General features: G+C 38.2%; 1 protein-coding gene and 1 pseudogene across 3 annotated transcripts in view; one reads left to right on the top strand and one right to left on the bottom strand.

The window, feature by feature from the left end:
- Nucleotides 1-253: 253 nt before the first annotated feature.
- LOC144321826 (interferon-gamma-inducible GTPase 10-like) lies at nt 254-16,732 on the top strand. 2 transcript variants are annotated; one of them, XR_013387339.1, is made up of 2 exons: nt 254-565; nt 3,816-4,126. XR_013387339.1 is itself a non-coding variant. In XM_077911075.1 (2 exons), exon 2 carries the CDS (start codon nt 15,058-15,060, stop codon nt 16,378-16,380), a length of 1,323 nt encoding a protein of 440 aa, XP_077767201.1. In that variant the 5' UTR covers nt 313-565; nt 15,038-15,057; the 3' UTR covers nt 16,381-16,732. The 2 variants fall into 2 exon arrangements, 1 of the variants encoding a protein (XP_077767201.1); XM_077911075.1 differs by lacking the exon at nt 3,816-4,126 and adding an exon at nt 15,038-16,732 and having other exon boundaries at nt 313-565.
- The window catches only part of LOC144321835 (transcription initiation factor TFIID subunit 9-like), a 152,903-nt pseudogene continuing 137,078 nt past the window's right edge, over nt 957-16,781 (bottom strand). The window contains exon 6 of the transcript XR_013387343.1: nt 957-5,831. The product of XR_013387343.1 is annotated as a transcription initiation factor TFIID subunit 9-like (transcript). The remainder of the gene's footprint in view (nt 5,832-16,781) is intronic.

Below are 16,781 nucleotides of genomic sequence, written 5' to 3'. Positions count from 1 at the left end.
TCGTTTTTCCAAAACTCAGGTCTGTGTTCTCTGATTCTGGATTCAATTTCTGTCTGGAGCCTGGGGCCTGGTTGGAGTGTCCTTTTGGGGTCACTGAGAAGCCTCCTGCTGGGGTCCCTGTGTCCAACCCTTACTCATGATGCCCAAAGCATACAAAATAAATAGCCATGATGTCTTTCAGTTTCACTTCCTGGCAATGGCTGTGTTTCTCAGAAAATAAGCCTACTGAACTTTTATTTCACTTTCTGTTCCTGGAAATGCAGGGCTCTACAATGTGCTGGCTGCCTCTTTACTATTGGCCAAATTCCTGTGGGGGTGGAGGAAAGGCCAGACATTATTTAAATCCTGCCAGCTCCTCACACACAATTTAGACATTTCAAGTCACAGTTGGCTTTTTAATCTGCAGAGGGACCATCGCACCACACAGGACCTGTTCCAGTGCGAGGCCAGTCTTCGCAGAGGAGTGTTTCTGCCTTGGGCTGCAGGGAGCACTTCATCCAGGCTCTACATTTCCTGCCCTGCCAGGGGACACATTCAGAGCTCAACTCCTTTTTTTCAGGAGCTGGTAAGCAATAAACCACTTTGGATTGAGTATGGGTCTAAAAATAGAATTACAGATCTGTAGGTCTAAGGTTGGGAGAGCCTGGATGCTCCATTTTGGGTGCTGTGGACTTAAAAGTCTGAGGCACAGAATGTCTGAGGAAATATTTTTAAAGGAAGAGAAAGTGGGTGGCTTCAGCCAAGTAGAGCACTTAACTATTTGGGACATCTTCAGAGGGCAGTTAACAAATTTTATTCCTGTGAGCTGCAGAAGGATCATGTGAATGTCAGGGGTGTCAGTGCATAGGGGCTTTCCCTAAGAGCTTCTGCCATCCGACATCCCCCATCTCATACCAAAATACTTTTCCCTGGGGAGACAATGCATATTATCTGTTAAAAAATAAAATTCAAATCAATAAATTTTAAACAATGGTTGGCTTTATTAAATGATTCACAAATTAGGCAGCATCTTATCTAGCAAATACAAAGGATTCCACTGAGCTGTAAGAGAGGAAATATTTATAAAGGAAGAGAAGACGGGAAAAAGAAAAATTATTAGCAAAGAATCCATTGTTTTAGTCAGAATTGCTCTCCTAAGTTTAAGGGCAATGGTCTATTAGCAAATTCCCTAGTGCTAACCTGGAAATACCTATGTTCACTGGTTAAAATATGCATTGCTGGGGGACTGAAACTATAGTTAGGTCCAGTATTAGATTTTGGTTTATTAAGTCAAGGCCTTAACGTAAGTGGCTCCTATGGCCCTGTCACCCTGTGACCCTGTGCTACTTCATTTTCACAGTTCCCCTATTTTGATCAGACTCTGCTTAACTTAGAGATGTGATCAAAATGTAAGGCATTGGTGCCACTTTCAGCTACTGTTTAGTGTTGCAGCTTTTGTTGATCCTTTGCATGGTATTCACATGTCATGATGTTTTTGCTTAATCTCTGTAATATTCACAGATGATAACTTCAGGTTCACAATTTTGGTATCTGCTATCCTCTGCCTAATTTTTCTGGTGTTTCAGTCTCAGGAAGATTACTTGTTTTAAAGTTTGATATTGGGATCCCTGGGTGGCGCAGCAGTTTGGCGCCTGCCTTTGGCCCAGGGCGCGATCCTGGAGACCCAGGATCGAATCCCACATCGGGCTCTCGGTGCATGGAGCCTGCTTCTCCCTCTGCCTGTGTCTCTGCCTCTCTCTCTCTCTCTCTCTGTGACTATCATAAATAAATAAAAATTTAAAAAAAAATTAAAAAAAAATAAAGTTTGATATTAGTGAACATGCATTAAAAAATGTTAAGAGTATACAGTATACCAGGCAAATTATTATTATTTTTATAAACAGAATAATTTTCAATGGTTGGAGTGCACATTGAAGCCATGGTACCCAAGACCCAAGCACTCAAAATCAAATAAGTCAAAGAAAGACCCCATTGAAGAAGTCATCTTTTTAAGCCAAGTGGCTTAACTTATGTAGTTGTGTTTCAACTTCCCCAGACGTATTAATCTGGATGCACCTGGAGGTGTTGGTCATAGTATAGACAACTCTTGCTAGGCTAAAAGATAATCAAAGGATATTTTTTTGTCAAGAGAATCTTTGACCAGAGAGTCTAAGGATCTTTGTGGGGCAGCTCCTGCCTTAACAATGCATTCTGCAATATCTTTAGGAATTAAGGGAAGTTTCTGGATCAAATTATTGTGTATATTTACTATTAACTAGAGAAGCCTGGCTCCACCAAAGGAAACAAATCCTATGTCATGAATATCTCATGACTGGCCTTTTTTAACTCAATGATATAAATCCAGGGGAGTCAACCAATGAGATGTCTTTATTTGCTTGAAAAAAAAATTATGAACATAATTAAATTTTCTTTTAGCTTAAAGTAAAAGGTTGCTTTAAATTCTGGAGTTTACTCCCCCTTCTGAGCAATGGGCTGGGACATATAGCTAAGGGTATTATTTTTCTAGGACTCTGCCAGAGTAAAGGAGAGAAAAAGATGGAGAAAGAGTTTCACTTTTGTTAGTCTGAAGACTTGATCTATTGTCTTGGATGAAAGCAGTCAACCTCAATCAATGTCAGCTACTTATCTTCCTATTCAATTGATTTAGAGATTTCTAGTATCTGTACAACAGGTATAAGATAAAGCCTTCCTTAGCAGTGAAATATGTACTCAAGATTCAACACCTTCTAGTTTTCTAGGAATGTCAGTGGTTGGGAGCACTTGGTACAATTCCTTTCAATGGAGTTCAGAATGACAATTCCAGAATACCCAGTCACCATGCTCTAGACTATGGCCAGCAGGACCCTTTGAATTGGGATCTGGGGAGACATCTTTAAGCTGCTGATAATAGGCTTAATGGTAAAACATGAGAGACTTTGCCATAGTTGGTCATACTAGCATGATACAAGGGATCAGCAGAAAGTTGTATACCAATAGACATTGGTTTGCCAGTGATTATGTTGTGTGAGGTGAGTTTACATATCTGAAGGGGGTACTGCAAACAGCAAGTCCAAAGGCAACACTTTAGGGCAAGGAAGTATAGTTTAAAGTTTTTAAGTATAAGGATCCAGTTACTTCTTTTAATCTTGCCTGATAGATTGAGGGTGATAAGGCCAGTGATGATTCTAAGAAGTTTGCAAGGTTGTTAAAGCTGGTATGATTTGTCCAATGAAATGACTGCCTCAATCACTGAAGATTGTAGAAGCTAAATTGCAAGTGGGAAACACATTTTCTAACAGATTCTGTGTCACTGTGAGGTCATCAGCCTTCCAGCAGGAGAAATCTTCAACATATGTGAAAAACATACATACAACATCAAGAATATATAAAAACAATCCTCAAGTGCTCAAGGTCCAGAGAGAATAGGTGTGAGGCCTCTGATGGTAAAGCATTTTTTTCTGATTCAGATGCAGAGGGTTGCCATGTTACTTTAGCATCAGAATAGCGAACATCTCACAATGAAGAGACATTTTTGCAGCAGCAGAATGGATTTTGTCCACAGGTGCCACAATCTTTATAGATTCTTTTGCTAGCTGCCTTTGCATGAGAGTCAACTGGGGCATTTCCTGATACTCTGGGGTAGTCCTTTTTTGTGGCCTCAGTTTTGATGATAGCAATTTCAGAAGGTAAAAGAATAATTACAAGTGGTAACATTAGACTAGGACATATTAAATTTCCCATAATTTCACATGTGTTTTGTTTTCTAGGAGTATAACCTAAATAGTAAGGGAACTTTTATAATATTTTAAAAAACATTTTATTTATTTATTCACAAGAAACACAGAGAAAGAGGCAGAGACATGGGCAGAGGGAGAAGCAAGCTCCATGAAGGGAGCCCAACGCGGGACTCAACCCCAAGGACTCCAGGATCACGCCCTGGGCTGAAGGCAGGCACTAAACCCCTGAGCCACCCAGGGATCCCCGAAACTTTTACAATCTATTACCAAAACTAGATCAAATTTAAAAACAAAAACTTTGTCCTCTCAACAGATAGAAAACCAAATTCTAATTTTGCACCAGCTTACTTTTGTATTAGAACATATTCTTTCCACAAATTGAACTCCAATAAAAAGAAATTTAAAAAGAACATATTCTTTCCAATGTGAGTCATTCCTGATTGTGAAAAAAATTCCTTTCCTAAGATTTCTTTTTTACAGTCTTTCTACAACTTGTTCTTCCTCTTTTTTTCTTTCCAAAAGCACATGTTCTATTTTTCTTCATTCAGGGATGTTTCCTTTTTTAATTTTTAGTTGCTTTAACCACAAACATTAATTAGAGTTCTTAACCCTTAGAAACTTTAATTTCTAGGGAAAGTAAGTAGTAAGCACTGGTTAATTGTGTGTTATACCAGTATTCTTTAGATTGCAAATTCATAAATACATTTCATCATTTCTGGTAACATAAGCTTTTTTATACTACAATCTTTTGATACACATGCCAAAAAAGTTATCAGGAGACCTACATTTATCTCTAATTTCCCTGTAATAGAGAACCCAAAATTAGAGAAACGAATGTTTAGTAATTAATGTTTTGTTATTTTATTTCACCTGGAAATGACCTAGATATTTAATGAATTTAACTTAAACTGTTACCTAATCTAACTCAGTGATTATCTTTTTGATAATCAAAAAGATTTGGGGAAAGGGGGGAAAAGGGAGAGAGAAACGAACTTTTTTTTTCAATAGGAAAGGATAACTATATTTACTCATTAAATACCATTTAAGTTTTCTACAACACAACTTGAAAATACCCAGCATGCACGTTTAATCTCAGTACAATGGATTTAAGACCAAGTTTACAGGTTACAGCATCAAGGCGAGATTACAAATTATCATAGTCATCATCGTCATCATCATCGTCATCATCATCATCTTCTCGTTTTCTTTTCAATGCATTTGATGATTCATTGGAAGTATTTTGTGATGACACCATGTTTGTAGTGATAAGAATGTTTTTGGACCCAATTAATGATGGATTAATCAGAACATTCTGAACTGCGGATGTGGCAGGAATTGATGCTTTTACAGTTGGGGATTGTGATGTGGGCATCTGTACTGTAAACCTCTGCCCTGTGAGGGACATGGGAGTCCCTACTTTAGTTGACACTGACATGGTTTGTGGGGTTGGTGTACCAAGAGTGGGAGTACTTGGTCTGCTAGTAACAGAACCAACACTTAACCGTGGAACTGTAATTCTTCCCGCAGAAGTTGATGCCTTTTTTTGTAGACTTAAGTCTATAGTTTGGAGCCGTCAAGCAATATCTATCAGGTGGCAGCCTGGGGCCTGAATATGGCTTGATTAACGGCAAAGGAGTTTGATTTCTTTGCCTTGCAATATCCAATAAAAAATCTCTTGGGGGAGGAGAGGTAAAAGACTGATCAGCACGACACTGAATGGCCAGCCGCACATCGTCTGCATCAACAGTAGCCTTCTTAGCATGGTTTGAATAAATTTTTGCATCATCTAGGATTGTGGTCACATATCGGAACGCAAACTCCAACATCTGATTTATAACTCTTGGTTCATATTTTGTAATCCCCATATCCTTCAGGATTTGTGCCATCACCTGTGCATCTTTCGGCATGCTCTTGGGAGAAGTCATCTTGCCAGACTCCATGATATCTGTTGATCAGACTTCTTGAGTTTTTTTTTTTTTCTCGCGCGCAATCAATGCAAAGAAAATGAAACAGCCCGAAGAGAAAGTAGAGGAGGAAATCAGTCGGCCAAAGCATGCGGAATTGGGGGTCTGGGTTCCAGTGCAGAACTTGCTTCTAGTATAAAACCCCTTTCAGCTGCAATACGAAGAGAAGAGCTTAGACTATAGACTATAGACTATAGACTCTTGGCTATAGAGAACAAACTGAGGGTTGATAGAGGGAAATGAGTGGGGGGTGGGCTAAATGGGTGATGGATATGAAGAAGAGAACTTCACTTTTTTTATGTAGGCTTAATGCCCAGAATGGGGCTTGAACTCATGACACTGTTGATCAAGACCTGAGTTGATATTAGGAGTCAGATGCTTAACCTACTGTGCCATCCTAGAGCTCCAAGGAGGGCACTTCTTATCATGATTAATGAGTGTTATATGTAAGAGATGAATCATCAGTTTCTACTCCTGTTTTTTAATTTGTCTCTCTCCTTTTTTTTTCTTTTTTCCATTTGCTCATTTGTTTTACTTCTTATGTTCTACATATGAATGAAATTATATGTTGTTGTTGTTGTTTTTTACTGATTGGCTTATATGACTTAGCATTATACTGTCTTGCCCCATCATGTCTTTGCAAAAGGGAATATCTCATTATGTTCATGGTTGAATAATATTCCATTGAGTAGATAGATATAGATATAGATGATATAGATTTAGATAGATATAGATACAGATACAGATATAGATATAGATATAGATATAGATATAGATATAGATATAGATATAGAATCTTTTTAATCCATCTCTAGATGGACACTTGGGCAGCTTCCATAATTTGGCTTTTGTAAGTAATGCTGCAATAAACACAGGGGTGCATGTATTCCTTTGAAATAGTATTTTTTTTATTTGTTGAGTAAATAGCCACTAGTGTAATAGTTGGATGGTAATACAGTTCTATTTTTAACTTTTTGGGAATCTTCCATACTGTTTTCTACAGTGGCTGCACCAGTTTGCATTCCCACCAACAGTACACCAGGAGTCTTTTTCCTATACATCCTCCCCAACACTTTTGTTCCTTGTGTTTTTAATTTTAGCCATTCTGAAATATCCGTGAGGTGATATCTCATTGTGGTTTTAATTTACATTTCCTGATGATAAGTGATGATGAGGATTTTTTTATGTGTCTGTTGATCATCTGGATGTTTTTAGAGAAATGATTGTTTATGTCTTCTGCCTATATTTTAGTTGGATTTTTTTTTGGGGGGGGGTTGTGTTTTTTAAGATTTGTTTATTTATTTTGAGGGAATGAGGGGCAGACAGAGAGAATCTTTTAAGCAGACTCCCCACTCAGCACAGAGCCTGACATGGGGCTCAATTTCACAACCCATGAAATCATGACCTGAGCAGAAACCAAGAGTTGGATATTCAACTGACTGAGTCACTCAGGTACCCTTGTTTTTAGTTTTAAGCTATATCAGTTACTTATGTATTTTGGATATTAGCTCTTTCTTACATATGTCATTTGTATCTGATCTCATTCGGTAGTTTGTCTTTTAATTTTGTCGATAGTTTACTGTGCATAAGCTTTTCATTTTGATGTGCTTCCAAAAGTTTATTTTTGCTTTTGTTTCCCTTGCTTCATGAGACCTATCTAGAAAAATGTTATGACCAATGTCAGAGATATTACTGCCTGGATTCTCTTCTAGGATTTTTATGGTTTCAGGTTTCACATTTAGGTCTTTCATCCATTTTGAGTATATTTTTTGTGTACGGTGTAAGACAGTGGTCCAGTTTCATTTCATGGCATGAAGTTGTCCAGTTTTCCCAACACCATTTGTTGAAGAGACTGTCTCTTGCCCATTGTATATTCTTTTCTTCTTTGTTGACTATTACTTGACCATATAATTGTGAGTTTATTTCTGGGTTTTTTATACTGTTCCATTCATCTCTGTGTCTATTTTTATGCCAATACCATACAGTTTTGATTACTACAAGTTTGTAATATAGCTTCAAGTCTGGGATTGTGATACCTCCAGTTGTTTTCCTTTCTCAAGAATGCTTTGGCAATTTTGTCTTTTGTGTTTCCATACAAATTTTATATTATTCATTCCCTTTCTGTGAAAAATGCTTTTGGAATGTTTATAAAGCTTGTATTGAATCTGTAGATTTCTTTGGGTAGTAGAGACATTTTAAACAATATTTGTTCTAACCCATCAATATGCAGTGTCTTTACATTTCTTTCCATTGCCTTGAATTTCTTTTATCAGTATTTTATGGTTTTCAGAGTACAGCTCTTTCACCTCTTTAGTTAAGTTTATCCCTAGATATTTTATTGTTTTTGCTGCAATTCATGTTTGTTTTCCTAATTTCCCTTTATGCTACTCATTAAAAGTGTAGTGTAATGCAACAGATTTCTGTACATTGGTTTTGTATTCTATAACTTTATTGAATTCATTTATCAGTTCTAAGATAACTGATCTTTTTGGTGGAATCTTTTGGGCTTTCAGTGTATATTATCAGTTCATCTGTAAATAGTGTAATTTATACTTCTTTCTTACCAATTTGGATGCCTTTGATTTCTTTATGTTGTCTAATTGCTGTGGCTAGGACTTCCAGCACTATGTTGAATTAAAGTGATGAGAATGAACATCCTTGTCTTGTTCCTGACCTTAGGGAAAATGCTCTCATTTTTTTTCTTCAAAGAGTATGTTCACTGAGGGCTTTTCATATATGGCTTTTTTTTCGGGGTGTGTTCCCTCTAGATCTCTTTTGTTGAGGTTTTTAAATCATAAATGGATATCATACTTTGTCAAATACTTTTTATGCATTTTTTAAAATGATCACATGATTTTTATCTTTTCTTTATTGATGTGATATGTCACATTGATTGTTTTGTGACTATTGAACCAACTTTGCATCCTGTAAATTCCACTTGATCATTCTCCTAATCTATTTTTAAAAAACATTTTGTAACAGAGATAACATCAGCATATTTACTTGACTTCAGCTAAACACATGTAGAATAAAAATGTTACTTTTAATGCTTATAATTCTAAACATGTGTTTATTTTATTTAAAGATTTTATTTATTTATTTGAGAGAGAGAAAGAGATAGATGAGTGAGGGGCAGGGTCAAAGGGAGGGGGATAAAGCAGACTCCCCACTGAGCAGGGAGCTTGATATGGGGCTTGATCTCATGATCTGAGCTGAAAGAAGATGCTTAAACTACTGAGCCATGCAGATGCCCAACACATGTTTATTTTAATTAAATCAACAGCCTTAAATTAGCTTTAATACTGAATATTTTTCCAAATCACATGAACTTGAAAAATGTTGAGGTTAATTTCCTTCTTTCTGAGAGTTTTAAAATGCTCAATCCTTAGAAGTTCTTGCTTTCAATGCAACTAATTAGAGATCTTTTACAACAAAATTTTCCAGAGGTAGAAATATCACACACACACACACAAAAATATATCACATATTTACAACATATATATATATGGACACACACACTAACACAGAAAGACCTTATGGTTACCAATATTTGTGGAGAAAGTTTTTAATCTTGAAATTAAACATAAGGACTCTGTGCCAGAGTTTAGGCACAACATGCATCATTTGGCAGTTTGTGTTATAAAGCACAGCTTTCCCTTTTTCCTTGCCTATGTTCCACTGATTGTATGTTTATATTTCAAAGACATGATAAGATGTATAGCTTTAGGGGGCAGAGAAAGAATGCAGCCTCCTTTGTGAAAGATTTAGGTTTCCTAAGACCAATAATTCATAAACCCTTTGAGATGAACAGGGGAAGTTTTGGGGCTGGATAAGGAATAGGTGAACTTTGACTTGCCTCTGGAGTTGACTTTTATGTTTTCTGTAAAGGCAGGTCAGACAAAGGATAACTTAGAATGAGTATTCATATAAAGGAGGATAGTGGAAAGCTGTAAAAATTACATCAGTTTTATAGTCTTTTGTATTGGGTACTTTTGTTGTACATTTATATTTCTCTCTCTTTTTTTTTTACCAGCTTTTTGCAATGACACATCCAATGGAGCTATTTTGGAATTTTGAAGCCTTTGCTTTTAAGTGTACTTCTTTTTAAAAATTTTTATTTTTTAATTTAAATTCAATTAATTAACATATACTGTATTATTGATTTCAGAGATAGAGGTCAGTGATTCATCAGTCTTATATTATCAGTGCTCATTATATTACATGCCCTCCTTAATGCCCATCACCCAGTTACCCCATCCCCTCACCTACCTCCCCTCCAGCAACCCTCAATTGGTTTCCTATGATTAAGAGTCTCTTATGGTTTGTCTCCCTCTCTGATTTCATTTTGTTTTATTTTTTCCTCACTTCCTCTATGATCCTATTTTGTTTATTAAATTCCACATATGATGAGATAATATAATTGTCTCTCTCTGTTTGACTTATTTTGCTTAGCATAATAGCCTCTAGTTCCATCAACATCATTGCAAATGGCAAGATTTCATTTTTTTATGACTGAGTAGTATTCCATTGTATATATGTATCACATCTTCTTTATCCATTCATCTGTTGATGGACATCTGGGCTCTTTCCACAGTTTGACTATTGTGGACATTGCTGCTATAAACACTGGGGTGTAGGTGCCCCTTCAGATCACTACATTTGTATCTTTGAGGTAAATGCCCAGTAATGCAGTTGCTGAGTCATAGGGTAGCTCTATTTTCAACTCTTTGCAGAATCTGAATACTGTTAAAGATAATTAAATACCTAATTGGAATGTTCCTCATAATGGCCATTGTAATTCTAGGTTGTAATTCTCCTGAGTGCTGAAACAGTTTGGTAGGACCCTAGCCATAATTGGTATTTACACATATATCTGTCCAATCATGTCTAGTTACAAATAGGGGAGAATTCACACATTTTTGTCTGACCTTATTTTGTGGCTCCCAACCTGAAAGTTATTAAGCCAGGTTATTTGGGAAACAAAATAGACTTGTAGATTTTTACAGCTTTGAGAACCATATTTTATTTAAGCTTTTATTTAAATTCCAGTTAGTTAAAATACAGTATAATTTTAGTTTCAAGTATAGAATTTAGTGATTCAACACTTACATACAATGCCTGGTGTTCATCACAAGTGTCTCCCTTAATACCCATCACCTATTTAATTCATCCTCCTACCCACTTCCCCTCTGGTAATCATTAGTTTGTTCTCTATAGTTAAGGGTCTGTTTCTCAGTTTGCCTCTTATTTTTGATCCCTATGATCATTTTTTTTATTTCTTAAAAAAAACACATATAAGTGAAATCCTATGGTAATTGTCTTTTTCGGATCGACTTATATTATTTAGCATAATACTCTCTAGCTCCATCCATGCCATTGCAAATGGCAAGATTTCATTCTCTTCATGGCTAAGTAATATACTATTGTGTGTGTATGTGTATGTGTGTGTGTATCTCAATATCAATCACATATTCTTTTTCTATTCATCAGTCAATGGACATTTGGGCTCTTCCCATAACTTGGCTATTGTATATAAGGTTGCTATGAACATCAAGGTGCAGTATTTTTGTATACTTTGAGTAATTACCTATTAGTGCAATTGCTGGATCATAGGATAGTTCTATTTTTACCTTTTTGAGTACCCTTCATACTGCTTTCCAGAATGGCTGCCCCAGTCTGTATTCTCACCATGAGGGTGAGGCATATTTTAGATATAAAATAAGCAATGTGCTAGGGGGTAGAGCACTTTACTCTGGATTTTAAGGATCTCACTTACTTATTTGTCTAGTAATTTATTTACTATTTTTCTTTTTCACCTTTACCTCATGTACATATTAACAGAAACCCACAGTAATGAGGTAATGGAACTGTGGACAGCAGCAGTTGCAAAAGAACTAGGGACTGGGGCAAAGATTGAACCAGCAGATCTTGAAGAATGGGGATGGCACCTGATTCCACACACATGGAGAACTGTCGCTGCCACCAACAGTTACCACCTTGGAATCTGAGTTCTGAATCAGGGGCTAGGTTTAGAAGTTACTTTGGACTGTTCAATAGAGAGCCCCCTACACATCACCACCAGTGTCCATCATGGACAAAACCAGAAGGTTTGATTAATGAAGACTGCAGACAGGAAATGGGGAACAGCCTAAGACAGCAAAGAGCAGTGAATATAGACTGTGGACTGGAACTGGGGAAAGAATTCCAATGTGGACTTGTGGATTGAGCCAAGGGCTAAGGACTGGTGCTCTGTCACAGCCTCTGTGTCAGTGACAGAGTGATCGTTACATTTACCCTGGGTTGGAAAGACAATTCAATTAGGAACTCTAATACAAAAAAATAGCAGAACTCAAAGCAAGATGGACTTAAAACGGCCTTGGAAATGTTGAGAAAGATAGTGAACTCCATAGGATTCATAGGGCGCTATGTTTGTATTTTTTTGTCCACAAAAAGAGACAGAAGTTAGCATAGAATCTAGACATTGCCATGAAATCTATTAAAAAATAAAAGTCAACCAAGTGAATTCTTAAAGACCTAATTGACTTTATTAAATAATTTTTGAATTGTATAGTATCCCATCTAAGAAAATAAAAAGGAGCTCCATTGAGCTGTAGAAATGGAAAGGTTTTTAAGTGAAAAGAGAAAGCAGAAAAACAATTAATAACAAAGAACCCATTGTTTTAGGCAAGGTTGAAGTCCTAAGGAGAGAGAAGGGGAACTCGTAGTACAGTTTTAGTGCTGATCAGGAATATGCCATGTTGACTGCTGAGAGATTACATCACTGGGGGTTGAACTGCTCTTAGATATTAAGTCTTGATTTATTGACTTGGGGCTTTAACTTAAGTGGCTCCATTATAGCCATGTGGTTTTCTTTGTAACAAATCTCGCCAAAGAAATATAAATCCCATGTGTCTCACACTGACTTTATTTTGAGTCCTAGTTTCACCTCTGCCAACCAAATTTTGTGCCCTCCCTTTGTTTCCTGAGATACAGCTGTGCCCTTGGAAGAGGGCCCTCGCCTTGAATCCTAGCTCTGACCTTTGCCAGTGGTAGAACCTCATTATCTGTTTCTCAGTCTCATCATTTATTTTATTCTTAATTCATGGTGGAAATGATTATAGAAGATGAGAATGTATGGAGAGATGCACATCTATGGTTTATTCACATGGATTTCTCACATTCCCTCCCTTTTCTACCCAATTGAAGAAGACACACTGCTAGAAATTAGAATACAAGCTCCCAAGGATAGCATTAAAAGTACTCTGCCACTGCTTCCCCTGCATTGCTGTTTCATTAGAAAATAAAACAGAACTTCACAGGCAACATCAGGTGAGGTACGGAACCTTAAAACTAGGGTATGGCTTTCTGTGTTAGAAATTTACTCAGCACACAGAATTTTGTTCTCCACATCTGCTTGCCATCTAACTTTGTCATTTGGTTCCCTCTTTGTTTGTTCCCTTCTTTAGGACCTATATCTGGGACCCCTGGGTGGCTCAGCGGTTGAGCATCTGCCTTTGGCTCAGGACATGATCCTGGAGTTCCAGGATCGAGTCCCACATCAGGCTCCCTGCGTGGAGCCTACTTCTCCCACTGCCTGTGTCTCTGCCTCTCTCTCTGTGTCTCTCATAAATAAATAAAACCTTAAAAAAAAAAAGGACCTGACTCTCAGAGATTTCCCCAGCCTCTTGTGTATTTTCCCACATCCTCCAAGAATGCACAGGCATGAGCCTACAACTGATAGGGTTGAGATCTCACCTTGTTGGCTCCTCCTTGACACTAGGCTGTATATGCCACTTGCACACTCAGGCTTGCCCATTCTGCTTTGTGTGCTGTCTGCTCCCCAAAGTGGTGGTAGGGTGGTTTGCTCTCCAAACAGCACGATGTTGTCCCTGCACATGCCAGATGCTCAGGATTTCCACTCTTCTGTATGGCAAAATTATTCCTTCTGGGTAGTCAGAAGTGCTGGCACCATGATTCTTAGTTGCTTAATAGTTGCCCTTTGTACATCTGATAAGCTAGATTCCCACACTTCTCTTTTCTAAGGAGAATGTTTGCTTATCCCATTGATATGTGGGACAGTCCAGACCTTGTACACTTGCTCTGAATATTTCCTTCCAAAACATTTTTTGCCATCCTCTCCTGAACTGCAGCCTGTGGCTACCAGGAAGCCCCTGGAGGATGTGTCTGATCCCTCACTTTTAGTCTAAGGACACTTCTCCAGTCTGCATGGTGCCCAGACATCAGTGCTGACTTGAGGTAACTTGTCTCCTGGTCTGAAAACTCTGCACCCAATCTCTGCAGGGGATAGTATACAAATATTTCATGTTACATTTAGTCCTGAGTATATTATTTCTTCTGGTGCCCCATCTCAAGGTACAAGTCTCCAGTGATCAGATTGGTCCAGGATTCCAGAACCAGCTCAGTCTGACTGACAGCAGGAAAGGTGGCAGAGGGACCTCCTTTATCATGGCTGATTTCTTACATCCCTTTCAGGGCCTGCTTCAGTCTTTACTAATACCATCTTTTACATCAATGACACTTATACATCAGCAAATCCTCCAGTGGATTATCTCCCTACCTGATTTCTGTTCTCTATTATACACAGGCATGAAACAGGTGATGGGTGGGGTCTCAGGACAGTTGGGGTGGCTCATAGTAAGCCCCACTTGGATAGTCCAACACAGGTTTTTAGAACATGGGAATCCATGACACCTACTGTTTCTACTCCAGGAAAAATTTTAAAAGGCCTTTCAACACCTTGTTTCATGAGCCAGTACATTTTCTAGATAAAAGAAAGCACATTAACAATTATTATAATTTTCTATCACCTAATGAAGATATAAGGCATCTTTTCTGAGAAAGAAAGAAGCCACTCATCCTTATTTAACTGCCTCATAAAGGAACCAAGATTTATGATACGATGATGTTAGAGGTTATCAGAGTGCATATTCTGGGGGTTCTTAAATTACAGGCAGGAAGGGATAGGATGCTATCTTAGATTTGCAAACATGAAGACATTATTTTCATAACGTTACAAATAAAAGAAAAACTAAGGCAAGATTAATAAAGAGTAATGTGGGAAGGAAAGTTTGAATAGAAGATTCAGGCTTTAAATTAGTCTAGAAAAATGAAGAGGATCTTAAAGAAAAAGGGCTTTCCAAGATTAGGGAAGAGACTGAGCAAGGGCAAACCTTGCATCCATATCAGAAGTCCACACAATGCCTGGACAGAAAGAGAAGGGCTCCTGGATACAATGTCGTGGCCAGGACTGATGTTATATCCATCCGTAATGGCACAGTCAAAGCCATTAATTGTAGTACTAACTCTTTTTCCTTCCTTCTTCTCTCCTCCCCATAGTGCCTCCTACTGCTCCAGCCATGGGTCAGTCCTCTTCCACACCCTCTCATAAAACAGGTGGTGATTTGGCCTCCAGTTTTGGCAAGTTTTTTAAGGACTTTAAACTGGAAAGCAAAATCCTTTCTCAGGAGGCCATCACTTCGATTGAAAAATCCTTGAAGGAGGGGAACCTTCAGAAAGCAGTGTCTGATATTAATAAGGCACTGAAAGACATTGACAATGCCCCTCTGAGCATTGCTGTGACTGGGGAGTCTGGGACAGGGAAGTCCAGTTTCATCAATGCCCTGCGGGGAGTAGGGCATGATGAAGAAGGGGCTGCCCCCATTGGGGCAGTGGAGACAACTTTTGACAGAACCGAATACAAACACAGAAAGTTTCCCAATGTGACATTATGGGACCTGCCAGGTGTAGGGACCACTACATTTCACCCACAAGAGTATTTGGAGAAAATGAAATTTCGTGAGTATGATTTCTTTATTATCATCTCTTCCACACGCTTCACAATCAATGATGCACAACTGGCTACAGCAATTAGAAAAATGAAGAAGAATTTCTACTTTGTCCGATCTAAAGTGGACAGTGATTTATATAATCTAAAAAGAACTAAACCCAGTGATTGCAATAAGGATGAAATCCTGCTAAAGATCCGTAATGACTGTATAACTCAGTTGCAGAATGTCAAAGTGTGTGACCCTCAGGTCTTCTTAGTCTCCAGCCTTGATTTGTCTAGCTATGATTTCCAAAGCCTAGAGACCACCCTTCTGAAGGAGCTCCCAGCCCACAAACGCCACATCTTCATGCAATATCTACCGAATATTACTGAGTCTGCCATTGACCGGAAGAGGGATTCCCTGAGACAAAAGGTCTGGCTAGAGGCTGTAAAGGCTGGAGCATCGGCCACTATCCCTTTCATGGGCTTGATCAATGATAACGAGGTGGAGAAGCTGGAGGAGACTTTACACCTCTACAGGTCTTACTTTGGGTTGGATGATGCATCCCTGGAAACCATAGCCAAGGACTTGAATGTGTCAGTGGAGAAACTCAAGGCAAACCTTACGTCTCCCCATTTGCTATCAGTTGAGAAGGAGGATGAGTCGTTAGGGGAAAAACTACTGAGATATGTGGAAAAATTCTGTTCTGTTAGTGGAGGACTAATTGCCACTGGTGTTTACTTTAGGAAGATTTTCTACTTGCAAAATTATTTCCTTGAGGCTGTGGTGAGTGATGCAAAAGTTCTCCTTAACAAAGAAGAGATTTTTAAGGAAACTGTAGGGTCTGGGCAAGCTTATCTGCTTCAGGATGTTGGGATTGAAAATAGGAAAAGTGATGCAACCAGTTCCTGAATTATTCTCAGTGCTGGCACTGGTGCCTGGAAAGTGGATTTAGGGCTTCCCTGAAGCAATCCTGACCCACTGCCTTCAAGATGTATCACAAATATTTCTGTAATTCACTCTAGAACAAACCATGATCTTAATGACTGTTTTTTTGACAGTGAGAGTAATCAACTCTAATGAATCCTTTCACATGATCCTTCCTGGGAAAATGAAGGACAGGAATCTGGAGTTTTCTGACCAGTGGAGGGCATAACACTTTGTGTAATGGTTACTACATACTCATATTGACATAGAAGTAAAAAATGGCTGTTCATACAGTAGATACTCAAAACAGATTTTTAAATAAATGCATACATACATAGTCTGGTTTGCATTCCTGTCATTCTGTTATGAATGCATAAATTCTGATC

This window comes from Canis aureus, chromosome 10 (assembly GCF_053574225.1).
Source record: "Canis aureus isolate CA01 chromosome 10, VMU_Caureus_v.1.0, whole genome shotgun sequence".
Lineage (NCBI taxonomy): Eukaryota > Metazoa > Chordata > Mammalia > Carnivora > Canidae > Canis > Canis aureus.
This window is presented reverse-complemented; position numbering and strand designations above follow the sequence as displayed.

Coding starts and splice junctions, on each gene's coding strand:
- LOC144321826 (XM_077911075.1), top strand. CDS start 15,058: ATGGGTCAGTCCTCTTCCACACCCTCTCATAAAACAGGTGGTGATTTG.